This window comes from Acipenser ruthenus, chromosome 18 (assembly GCF_902713425.1).
Source record: "Acipenser ruthenus chromosome 18, fAciRut3.2 maternal haplotype, whole genome shotgun sequence".
NCBI classification, from domain to species: Eukaryota; Metazoa; Chordata; class Actinopteri; order Acipenseriformes; family Acipenseridae; genus Acipenser; species Acipenser ruthenus.
In genome coordinates this window covers 29,012,643-29,025,806 of record NC_081206.1, presented here as the reverse complement: position 1 = coordinate 29,025,806, position 13,164 = coordinate 29,012,643, and the positions used below count along the sequence as shown (strand labels likewise).

Sequence of the window (13,164 nt, the reverse complement as noted above, 5' to 3'; positions counted from 1 at the left end):
TAAACTGCTCAGGTTTTCAATGCAATCCGTGCTGCTAATCCGCCTCCAAACACGCCATGTGGACATTCCTGCCATTTTCAGAGGACTTACCAGATAACCAAAATGAATACAGCAAGCGAGCGAGCGAGAGAGAGAGTTAATCTGCTACAGCTTCCTGATAAACTGCTGATTCAAACAAAATCCAGATGCCACACCCGTGCTCCTGCTCTGCACCTCCAGACGGGTGATGATTTGGATTGATGCAGCTGATCCTCGAGTGTTTAATATTTATCAATATCTTTCAATACATGATAACCCCCCATTGAGCAGGCAGCAGGTAGCGTACACAACCTTTTTTTTATTTTTATTACAAATCAAATTATGGCAACTGTTAAAAAAACATGCAGATGCACAACTGTTTCACCATGAATAAGTACAAGAAACTGGTTTGTGTAACAGCTTCAGAGTCCAGGCAAAGCATAACCCATTATACATGCTTTTAACTGTAAGGTATTTGTGCAAATGTTCCTAAGATTAAAGTACTTGCAGCTCACAAGTAATTCAATAAATCTTAGCCATTTTGCCCTTCCATTAGCTGCAGGTCCGCCTGAAATGTGCATTTTTAAAAGGAGCACGTTATAGCATGCATGTATTTTATTTTTAAAACATGATATCTGGTACTGCTTCAGGTTAAGGGAAACTCTCAGTTTCTATGCCTTAGTCTTGTGTTATCTTGTACTTCCTGGGTCATTTCACCTGAGGATTGTCTTCTGGGCTGTTTGCACTCGTCCCTACAGCCCCGGCTCCTGGCTCAGTCCTCTCCTGAATCGTATCCTGGTAGAGACGCTAGTCCAGTCCAGGCTTATCTTATCTGCACTCTTGTAACTCATTTGTTTTCTGCCCGGCTCTTTTTATTGCCTGATTTCAATTGTGTTTGTTTTAAGGTTCTGAGCTGCCATTTGATCTTCTTTAATGAGGTTTATAGTATCACAGGGGAGCCTGCAAGGCGGGTGTGTGCATGGGACTGCTGTCTCCTGGCCCTATGTATCAGTTTGTATATATACTGTATATATATATATATATATATATATATATATATATATATATATATATATATATATATATATATATCATAGAGAAAATCAGTAACATCAGGGATATGCAGCACATACTGTTGTGTAAATAAGCTGTCCCTCGCAGGAATGGTTCAGAATGGTACCCCTGAGATACATTCTGTAATTTAGTTTAGAAAGGTGGTTTCTGTATCTCACACTGTCTCAAACGATGATAATGTAACATTCTGGAGACCAGACTGCAGCCCAGATTCAGAAACAATATTTTAAAAGTTACAGTGGCAGTACATTTTTAACTTCAACCTTAGAGAGTTTGCTATAAGATTCCAAGAGGAAATAAAGGTAGCAGTTGAAGCTCTATAAATGCTTATGAATTCAAAACAAAATTGCATGTTAATCATACAATGGTCCCTGCAGCAGGCAGTATTTGGAGACGAGACAGCCCCACGCAGGCTCCGGAGGCTGGGTGATGTGTCAGATCAGACCCGCCCAGGAATGTGGCAGGTGTGAACGGCCAGGCCACATGACAATGGGCTGGCTGGGCTACAGGGGGGTCATTAAGGCAATGAGCTGCAGACAGCAGCAAACGACTCCTCTGGCACCTGCCTTCCAATGCAGCCCGAGCTGACAGCCTTATCAAGGGGAATGGAGCTTTGTGATGGAGATAGAGAGAGAACGGAGAGAGAGAGAGAGAAAGCGGCTGGCAGCCTTAACTGTCTGGCTCTGTGTTTTTCTCTCGCACTCTCTCCATCTGCCCTGTCTCTCTTTTGCTCCCCAAGTTGAGAGAGGCAGCTATGTGTCCCTTCACGATGGAGCTGGGTGTGTGAGTGTTTGCAAGTGTGCCCCTCAGTCTGCAGCCTGGCTCTTTATATCCTTGGCTGAGGAGCCAGGAAGCAGCAGGATAGTCAGGATCCCTAGCACAAGGGGACGTCATGGGTGGGCCAGAGGGCTCTAAGAAGTGGGGTGTGAGGTCAGATTGCAAAATGACCACGCACAGAATCCATCAATCAAGCAGAGGTGTGTGGAAGTATCAAAAGCCTCCACTGCTACTGTACCTGTATTGTTATGGTATGGATTTATCTGTAGAATATTGTTTATATAAAGTTTCTTATCAGTTTGTCTGGAATTTATTTTTAGGAAAAAATACAATAAATTCATGCAATAAACAGAGTGAATGTGGAACAGTTTTTAATTTCAGGTCCATCATTAACGATGTGTTAATCAAATCAAAATAAAAACGACTAGGACTTTGCCTTGTGTTTACTGGGTTTATTTTGTATTTTTCTTCCAAGGTAAAAGTCAATGGAATCTGGCTCTTAGTCTGGCTTGCATTGGGACAGTGCCTGTGTTGCTCTTGGAAAGTGCTTGTGTACCTGCTGGTAGTTGCTTGTGTTTTTGCTGAATCCTGGACCCCTGCACCCAGCTGCACAGCAGCCTCTCAGGGTTCTTTCCCTATTACCAGTCAGCCTGCTTCACTGCAGAGGGTGGGGTGTGTTTAGCGTCTGATTCCCACTCTGCAGTAAATTAAAACGCAGCAGGATAATCTCTGTTTATACAAAATACAGCTGTGAGGGCCTCTTTCCTCAGCGCGGCCCTGCCTGCAGATCAGATCACCTGATCCATCAGAGCCTCCCCTCACGCACGCACTGACTCCCACAGAGTGTGGATTTACTCTAAACTGTACTCCACAACAGTGTGGGCGGATTGCAACAATAATTAAAGATGATGCTAAAATAAATACCCTGGGTTGACAATTTTCTTTCATAATGATTTTTTGTAATGTTCTAGATAAATGTGTATGTCCTTCAAGGTAGTTTTTTTCAGGTTTTCCTAGCCTGTTTTTTGACCCACTATAAACAAGCACATACACACACAACCAACCCCCTAAACCACGCAACCAGAACTTCCCTTGTAAAGGTGTCTCATAGTGAAAGCATTGCAAAGTGTAAGAAAGCATAGTGGAAGCATGATAAAGCATAGGTAAGCATTGGAAAGACTACCAAGGTATGGTAAAGCATATTAATAAACCAGGGTAAATTGCGGTAAATGCATAGTATAACCATGGAAAAACTGCAAAAACACCCTTTATAAGGGCTTTCTCTGATGAAGTATAGCTTTACAATTCTAAACTCATGATTCAAGCATGTGGAATTGATCCCCACAACCATGAACATAAAGCATGTTTTGTTTTTGTTTTTTTTTTGCTCCTGAATTAAATAAAAAGCAGGGGGAAAAAAACATATTTAATTCAGTGTTTGTGTGTCTACTATCCGCCAAGAAGAGCCACACTTTGACAAACACTGACCCCTGCTGGTCACTTGTAATGGTGCAGTCCTCTTGTTTAATTGCTGCTGGAGCAGCTCTCTGATGCTGGGATGAGTGGCACGCACTGTACTTGGTTGGTGATCACTACACTATCATGGTAGTTAACAACATGTATAATAACAAAACAAATCAATGATGCTATTGTGTCCGCCCCTGCTGGATTCAATAAGCTCTAATGTCCACAGATTGTCTGCTCTACAGATTCTGCTAGGAATAGAGAGAACACTGTTCACTCCATGTCTGCAGTTATTTGGTTTTTTTTTGCTCCTGAGTCAATAGAAAAGTACTCCTACTCTTTATCAAAGTGGAATGGGCCTCCCCACTTCAATGAGCAACTCTGCCCAGGCTTTAGTTAGTGTTGAGTCTCGAGCTGGGAGATTCTGCAATTATGGTGCGCAGGCTGATTACAGCTGTCAGAGAAGGGGGTGTTTTACTCAGTCCACTGTGCAGATGTCAACTGTTAGAGAACTGGGGCTGCAGTGCGAAGGACACAGGTTCAAGCCTTCCCAGTCAAACCAGCAAGGAACTGGGCAGGCCTCAAGAAAAATAAGCAGTCCTCTCACACTGCAAGCTAGTGATCCATTAAAGGGCAGTGAAATCGTAGCTATTGTGCACATGGAGGAGCGACACAGGTCTCTAGCAGATTAGAATATTAAAAGGGTTGCTGTCTCCATCTAGTGGAGATTCTGTTACAATGAACCCATAACTTCTGCTGTCTACTCATCTGTCTACTATTGATAATGACAGAGTTTGCCTGGATTACTTTACCATGCTTTTATCATGCTTCCTGATCATTCTGCACTTTGCTTGTGCATGACTGGACTGTTTCATTTTACTTGCAACGGTTTTCCAAAGCTCTCCCAGGAAGATCATGTGATCCAGGAGGCAGCATTCTCTATGATGGTGTGCTTCTGCCAATAGAGTAAGATACACATGTTTACACTTCAGGAGGGTACAGTGAGGGGGGTGCAGACCTTGCAGTGGATCCTCCATGCCACCGGGAGGCAGTGAAACAGCTTGGGGTGATGTGCATATGGTTGAAGAATCTTAATTGCTCAATCTAAGCGGCTGTTGTGTTGTTTTGGTATGTGTCCTGTTGCTGGTTTTTCGAGCAATCCTGCAATATTGTCACCTTCAGCTCCACCAGCTTTGTGATATTGTAGGGCTAGCAGAAAGTTGAGCAACAGAGACAAATTCTTTAAATCTAAATATTAGAAGTGAAACGACGAACCATTCTGAATAATTGCAAACTAAAAAGGATAAAGAATGTCCTTTAATGTGTGTGAGAACACATTCAAATTCACAATCACCATTTAAAAATAACTTTATAAAAAGAAATTAAAAAATCCATTAAAAAAACAAAAGCCTGCTTGCCTGCAAGCTGCAAGACTTAGGAGGAGACATTCCAAGGACAGGAAGTGCACATTAATCACAGCAGACAGACGGCACATGGGGGAGTTAAAGAGGCAGCTATCCCTCGGCTGGAGCGCCGTGCTCTGATCAAATGGAACATGGGAGGGCAGCTCAGAGTGCAAGCGTGGCTGCATCCTTGGTTTTATTTGCCTAATTCAACCGACATTTCAGGATCTGTCAGGGCACTCGCACAGCAAGACAGCGGGGTAGCTGAAAGACCAGTGGGAGGAGAAGGGCTTACTTTCTTTTCCTTATTGGGAAATGAAAATCCACAAGCTGTGGCGAGAGAAAACAGGAAGCACAGATAGGCACATCACCAACGACTGAGTAAAAGCTTGCTGTTTTTTTTAAATTAACATTGAAGCGCCTTTCAACTGTACCGTAAATCCTACCTATGACTTTACAGCACAGCGGTTAATCCCAATTACACCTCTAAATTCCTAACAATGTCCCTACCTTGAATTCTGAACAGCCCAACAGGTTCCTGCACTCACGACTCCCGCAATACCGTTGTCTATCTTGCGTGTTTTGACCTTGCTGAGCCGCCATAGCGGCTGTGCACCATGAAGGATGTTGTTGTTTGTGTGGTGTATGGGGGACCAGTCTTGACATGGCTGCTGTATTTTTAGTCATGTTGTACGAATACTCCCCGTTGTTTTACATCACTGTCGTGTCTATCTGCTTTCTCATCACCGCCGCGATGGTTCTCGGCTGGTAAGTGTTATTTATTGCTACTCAATAAATGTTTTATAATTTTTATAAAGATAAAGGTAGCATAGTCCTGCTGCTGCTGGTGTTAGCAACTTTAGATATGACGAGAATATACACAGAGTCGTGAATTTCTGGCTTTATATCGTCTGCGTATTTTTTCTTTCTTTTTTAGAATTCATACTTGGTGTTGAATAAATTTTCTAAAATAACGATACGAAATTAATTGTATTTACCTGACGCAGTTTGATTACGTTACACAATAAAATAATAATGTAGGCCGGTAAAGTTTGTGTGTACTCTTCAGACGAGCTGGCCGGTTTCATGAAGTGTATAAACGGGATTTGTCCGTTCAATAGTCTCTATTTCCTAGGCACAGGTGTATTGCTTTTGGTTACAGCGTTAGAATACAAAGGTCAAACACCCCGTGGTAACGATCTCTCTCCTAGTTCAAAACGCCAACCTAACTCAAAAACAGTTCCGCCGGCACGTCACAGTGCGTAAGGTCTTCCAGTTAAACTGAAGCAACAGTAGCATGAGCTGCGCAGTACGAAACAGAGTAACACACATTTACAAAATACCAGACATTTTTGCTGTATTCATTCTAACAACTAATAACATTAATAAAATAATCTGAACAGTGCAAATACTGTAACCAGGCCAAACGAGACATACACTCCAGCATTACAATAATCATTTTTAAAAATATGTAATTTGTTACCAATAAGGATTTGGCTGCAATGTCTTACAGGAACGCGTCGCGATACAATATTAATAAGTATAATGTGAAGCTTTATGGGATATTTTACCCGTGCTATTAAAATAGCGACAACTTTGGGATAACAACGTATAAGAATCAGGTGTTTCGTTCATGTAATGCATGTTATTTTTTACGTTAATTTGTAACCACACATGCAGGTATTAAACTCCCCAGTTTAGTCTCAGAATCATTGTGCACAGGACAGGAAAGCAATTCAGATTTAACATTAGGACTTGGTCAGATTTGTTCATACCTGCAGTATTCCAATTCAAAATAATGAATCGTAGTGGGTTACAGAACACAAAATGACAAAGCAGCACAGTTTTTTTAAGTATCTGTTTATGATTGTTTGTTTGTTTTTTCCAGGTTTGGTTTTGACGTACCTGTAATTTTACGAAGTTCGGACGACACTGAGCTGAGTCTGAAAATCCCTGAGAAGAGAATGGTACAGGTGAAAAACCCCTTTGCCTTGGAGATGGTGAGCGGAGCCTCCTCTGTTACAGGTCAGAGCACTGCCAGCCAGACCGGTCACTGTGACACACGCCTCCGGGTTACAGGCTTAACTCGGGGCTCATACCAAGGATGCTTCCCTACTTGTTTAGTCCCTCACCAGAGAAACTAGAGGCACTCCTGAACAGGAGAAATGCTGTGAAAAGGGAGGCGTTCCTTATCTCCATTTTCCCCCCTTTTTTGATTTATTTATTTTATTTCCAATAATGTTAGTTTTATTATTAGTAATTTGATAATAACTTGGTACATTGTATACCACCATACTTTCACTATACTTTAATACTGTATGTAATATTGTAAATAAATAATGTAACAGTTTACACAGTAGTATTGAGCTTTACAGCTTTAATTTAGTAATTTAGGTAGGTATTGCATGCGTGATATCGTCTTGTCTGTCTCCTCAGGAGGAGTCCGACTGAGACCACGCTGTCTGGAGAGCTGTGTCCTCACTTGCTACTGGGGCTGTGCCGTCCAGGGCCTGCAGGAGGCGCTGCAGAGTCACCAGCATGGTGTACGCATCAGCACGCCCCATAAGTTTGAGGAGGCCCTGCACTCAGACTATCAGCATCACCAGACCTTCCTGTATCCTGCAGCCTGAGCAAGGAGTAAGCAGGGGAGACTAGACAGCAACAGCTGGAGGAAAACAGGCATCATTAAAGTTGTGAGAAAATGCTGATTTGAAATCTGCTTACTTTTATGAATTGGGTTAGTACATTCTAGCAGGGACCACAATCACACATACACATACACTTGTTTTATTGCAAGTATTTTTATAAGTCTACTTGCAAACATCCTAAAGAAGCTACAATTTGATACCAGTTGTTATGTAATGAAACTGCTGTGTGTTTGTGGGGCTCTTCTTCCTTAATTTTAAGTCCAGCGTTGAACAGGGGGACCCCTCAGAGAGACTGAGCCACCTGCCTGCGGATTCCGGGATCAGAGATTTTGGGTTTCTGCCCCGGGTGCGCTACCCCCTGGTGGCGCTGTTGACCTTAGCGGAGCCTGACGTGAGAGAGCTGTATGAAATAGTAAGTGACCTTGGAGCTCTGTTCATATTCTGCGCTGCCTGCGATTTGAATTGTATTATTGAGAAACCGCTGACAGTAGATTGTACAAACTAGGGCCCATCCTTAACCCACTGTTTCCAACATTTCACATTTTTTTGATGTTTAAGTCAGATAGCGGAATAAGGAGGGAACACTGTACTGCATGTTTAAGACTGGGTTTGGAAGCCTCTAAAAAAAATATAGCAAGTATAAACTGAACTGATTGCTAAAAGGCCAGTTTCAGAATGTGGACTGCGGCACTTATCTTGACCTCAGTCTCAGCAAAGACATATTGTTAGGCTAACTTTTTTTTTAATCGTATTGATATCCCACTCTTTTGATTGCTAGGTTGCCAACGTGACTGTGATCCACATTACTGATGATAAATACAGGCTGACATCTAGGATATTATACCAGTACCTGTTGACGGCACCAGGCCATGTGTTAGACCTTAAGGTATTGTCTCTTGTCTCTCTGTATTGATCTGTCCCCTTGTAAGATTCCTTTCATAGCAATATACACATAACCAAAAAAAATGAATCCAGTAGCTGCATGTACAGAGAGTAATCATGCTTGTAAAATCAACAGTATGTCAGATTGTACCCACATGCAGTTTGAGAGGATTGAAAATGCAAAGCAGCTCACTTGTTCACCATATGTAGAGCATGACAGCCATGTAAGGGTTCAAGTTAGGAATGAGGACCATCAAATACTGGATTATTATTCTTTTTTTTACCCAAAAGCAGACTCTAAACTGTTGATCTGTTCCCTTCCAGCAACTCTTCATGTCTGCAGATGACCAGAGCTGGAGGGGGGTCTCAGAGCCCCCAGAGGAAGAGCAGCAGCAGCGAAAGGAGGAGGAGGAGGAGGAGGAGGAGAGAGAGGAGGAGCCCGATTTGCAGGAGTCAGGCAGTGGGGAGTCTGGCTGGGACTGTGTGGTGTGTCAGAACGCCCCTGTGAACCGTGTGCTGCTGCCCTGTCGACACACCTGCTTGTGTGACGGCTGTGTGGAAAGGTTCCGACAGTGCCCCATGTGCCGTGCCTTTGTGTTAGAGTCCTTCGCCCTCTCTCACCACTTCACAACCGACAGGCAAGAGCTGGAGGGCCTGGCAGGAGAATGAAGACAACCCCCCCCTCCCCCTCCTACTCCCATTCCAGGAATTAACAAAGGAACATTGGGGGGCAAGCTCCCTTCTTCAATGAATTAAAGAGTTAAATATATATGGTAAGAGACACCATGAAGGTTTTTTATAGGATGAAAAAAAACCCTGTCTAGCTTCTCGTTTAAAAATCGGAAATGAGCTGGCTCATCTCAACCTCAGATATGAAGGACTTTCAGTGTTGGGAAGGCAAGGGATACCCTTTCGAAGGTAGATCTAATTCTTGAGATTTCTAGGGACCTCCAGCCCACAAAAATTCTACACATTGCGTCCCCACATCAGTAGGCTCGATACAGTATCACTAATACTTCTTGGTTAGCTTTGAAGAGCGATGTAAGACCAAGGCACTGGCTACCTTTCTGCAGCCTGCATGGTGATAAAAAGAGGCAATTCCTTTTTTTTTAGCCTGCTTGAGGAGTGTTACTTGGCTTATAAGTAGAGGCTGGTTTGGGAGCGTTTCAGACAGAAGCTGCTCTGCCTCCACGTTCATGTCACCCCGGAAGTGAAGTGTCGGATCATATTTAAATACATTATTACTGGTATAGTGTTTGATATAAAGCAGTTCATTGCAGTATTATCAGAAAAAAGAACTGAATACAGCATTTCTGTAATTCATACAGTACTTTATATTTCATTTATTTGTTGTTTTTATATCGCATTCACTTTTCGTGACCAGTATTTTAAAACATACTAAATTGTCCATTTGGTCTCGTCCTCTTTCAACACATTAAAGATCCGCTGGCACTCTCTTGACCAGTTCAGCAATATGGAGACAGGACATCCTTGCAAATGAGCTGTTAGAGTTCTTCTCAGTTACCCCCTTGTTCATGTTCCACATGCAGAGCAGCTCAGGCCATATTGTTTAAATGATGGCTCCTCAGGATCACAAGAGGGTCCTGCTGAAGTAGTAACGTTTGTCACTCTGGGAGCCTGTTCATTTACTTCCTATGAGTCACTGTCTCTGCGCTGCTTGATCCTTGCTTTGTGACTTGAATGTCATATTGATAGGCAAGTTTGTTTCAACCCGGTCTTTATAAAATAATATATTTAAACAATTTAATTTCATAGTTTAAAGCCTGTTTGAGTGATGTTTTATGTGCACAGGAAAGCAGTGAAGATTCTAATAATTCTAAGAACCCAGACTGATCGTTGACCCCTGCCTTTTTTTTTATGTGTCTGTTTTATTATTATGATTGTTTTATTTGTATTAATTTAATTGTTTGTAGATGATTATGCTTTGTTTTTTTCCGTGTTCATTTCAATCATAGTGTTTATTTTATTCTGTACGATATAGAAAACCAACTATCATGAAGTCAGAGTTTTATAAAATAAATGTGTACATGTATATGTCAGTGGTTCTGGATGAGAAGTATTAAGTGCAAAATGAATCCGAAAATCAAACAATGCAAAGCAGCACAGTCCTGAGAATTATGCACATCCAGGGCAGAGACTGGATGTTCACACTGTGCTGTATTTGCATGTGTGATCCACTAGATGGCAAAGGTGATCAACACAGACTCAGCAGTGTTCTGACAAGCTGTTAAGCATGCTTCTCAAAATCATATTTTGTGGCCAGATCCGATGCAATGTTTGGCAAGCACTGTCATACAGTCTTTTTAAATATGTTTGCATTGTGCAGTTGCTGTATATAATCTGTTCACGGTATACGGGGTGAGCCACATAAGGAGATACTTGATCCAGTCACTGCTGCGTGTTTGCTGGCACGTGCTGATCAGTTTACCCAGCTGGTCAATGACATTTGTAGTGTCGCAAGCCGTTTTACATACATTCAGGTTTTGAGCTTTGCTTTCAGGAAACAAAACATGTAATTGCCTACGTTGTATAGCTTTTGACTCGGTATCAGATAACGCATCTCCCTGTGCAGGTATTACCTGATCGATTTCATGTAAACAGGTATCTGGCCAGCAACATCTCACGTACAAATAGTGAGGAAAAGAAAAACATTTGATATATATATTTACAAAAAGTATAAAGATGTGCTCTAGAAAAAATGTCTGTCGTATAAGGATGTTGACTACAGAAAAAGAGACGTTAAAAAACGGACTGATGTTAAAAATAAACAAAGCCTTGCTACTTTATACATGCAGCATCATCTCCCATTCCAGTGCTGACCACCCTGCTTAGCCAATCCACACTCGCGGTAGCACCAGTCCACTCTTCCGTTCTCTCACTGCCTCCTGTGCTAGTCGGCACGGAGAGATGTAAGGGCTCATTGTGAGCCAGACAAGACAAGCCCTGTGAGACAATAGCCAGCTAATTCATCCCAGCTCTGCTCCACACCAGAACTCGCAGAGAAAATCACCAAGACAACAAGAAAGAAAAAACGAAAATGACTTTTTTTTTTATATTATCTGTCAATTGTAGAACAATAGTTATTGTTGCTTCATTTACTGTATCTATAAGTTCCAAAGTAAACCCATGGGTGACATGAGCACACGTGGCTTTGGGGTCTGAAGGGTACAGATCTGATGTGGCAAGAAATTTAAAGTGCTGCTGATTAGCTTGAGTTGTGTTTTTATTTTCCTGTATCGGTATAACTCTTGAAAAGGCGAACGAGTAACAAATACAGTGAAACGTCTCAATAGAATCCCTGCAGTTGTGTCTGAAATGGGAACACGGATGCCCTCTACTGGTCGGAATGTGGTATTGTAACTCCAGGGATATGTGTTTACACAAAATAAAAATCGAAAAAAAAAAAACTGGAGTGGAATGCTGGACATATTAAAACGAACAATATAATCATCGTTCCCCCATATGTGTTTAATTTATTGTGTTTAAATAAGAACTATTTAAAGTGAAACAATGATAATAGTCAACCAACGGTCTATTTTTCTTTTTTAAATGTACAGTTTTATCTCGAAAGCGGGATTCTGGGTTGGGTACAGACAGTAGTACAGCGCGGAGTGGGGACTCCGTGCCGTTGCTGGTTAAGTTTAGCCGTCTCTCACACACATACGCTGTTGTTTTGATTTTGTACACTTTGCTATGGAAACTCGTTTTTTTTTTTTTTTCTTCTTCCTAACTTCGCTAATCCCGGTCAGTCCTCTTCACAGGACAGGCAATGTGATCTGTCGCTAACTCCGTCCGCTATTTTTGTGCTTCCTAGTGCTGCCAAGCCCCTGACGTAATGCTTCGTGTTAATTATTAGCATGTGGGAAGCAATGCTGAAGCTCTCTCCTCTGGTAAAACAAGAGTACTGAGGGGAGGAAAGTTAGTTAGTCAAGATGACAAGGCGCACAGACCCGGAGTGGAGGGGCACCGCTCCCCAAATCCGTGCTCCCTGAATACTGATCAGCACCGGCCACGATGGAGCTTTGCCGCCAGGTGAGTAACACTAACATTACAAGATAATGTTTTAATATCAGCACCGTACAGAGTCTTAAATAAGCACTGTCAGTATTATATTTATACATTTTCTTTTTTCACTTTAGAATACAGTTTGTGTTCTCTAGTTTCAACGAGTTAGAGATTTGACATTATACGCAGTGTCATAGTGTAATAATAATAATAATAATAATAATAATAATAATAATTTGTAAGTATCGGTGCATACTTTAAACCTCCACTCATCGTAGTGAATAGATACGCACAGAAAGTGAGGTAGAGACAGGCTCCTCGGTAGTCGTGGAGGCGTTTGCTGTCTTTCTTCACTGGGATCTACAATGAAAGAGGGAGAGAGAGAGACTTGTTTATAAATTAAAAGGTCTCCAAAGCGAGCTTGCGAAGAACGGACGATGCTTTGAAAGCTTTAGGTTAATGTAACTGCCGAACGGGATAAACCGAGTAGGTTACGGCTACGACTAGATGGATTGTGCAGCGCAGTGCAAGGGCGGCCCCCCTGCATTCTGATTAAGGGAGGTCATACTGAAGAAAATCACACACAAATATAATGCGCTGGCTGCTCCCGAAGGCTGTATTTAGGTCGGGGTGGGTGCAGTGTATTTATTTGCCTCGGTAGAGTATGCCACAGGCCCACATCCGAAGGGGTCGCCTCCATCCGTAGTACCCCGTCGTGGCATGTCTGCTTCTGCTGCTCCTGCCCGCCGTTGGTCCGGTGTACAGTTAAGTGCCTATTTTTCCGCAATGCATGCTTTCCTTTATAACTCGTCTATTTTTTCCTCCCACGTTAATGAAAGTCTGCACCACTGAGTCATATTTAGCTGGCTGAA

The 13,164-nt window shown here is 42.2% G+C and overlaps 1 protein-coding gene across 1 annotated transcript; it reads left to right on the top strand.

Moving 5' to 3' along the window:
• Positions 1-4,843: 4,843 nt before the first annotated feature.
• Positions 4,844-12,319, top strand: LOC131698684 (cell growth regulator with RING finger domain protein 1-like). Its single transcript, XM_058991878.1, has 6 exons — positions 4,844-5,504; positions 6,625-6,761; positions 7,173-7,350; positions 7,649-7,796; positions 8,163-8,270; positions 8,591-12,319. Exons 1-6 carry the CDS (start codon positions 5,401-5,403, stop codon positions 8,933-8,935), a joined length of 1,020 nt encoding a protein of 339 aa, XP_058847861.1. The 5' UTR covers positions 4,844-5,400; the 3' UTR covers positions 8,936-12,319.
• The last annotated feature ends 845 nt before the right edge of the window (positions 12,320-13,164 follow it).

Coding starts and splice junctions, on each gene's coding strand:
- LOC131698684 (XM_058991878.1), top strand. CDS start 5,401: ATGGCTGCTGTATTTTTAGTCATGTTGTACGAATACTCCCCGTTGTTT. Junction 6,762..7,172: donor CGGAGCCTCCTCTGTTACAG/GTCAGAGCACTG, acceptor CTGTCTCCTCAG/GAGGAGTCCGACTGAGACCA. Junction 7,797..8,162: donor TGAGAGAGCTGTATGAAATA/GTAAGTGACCTT, acceptor TTTGATTGCTAG/GTTGCCAACGTGACTGTGAT.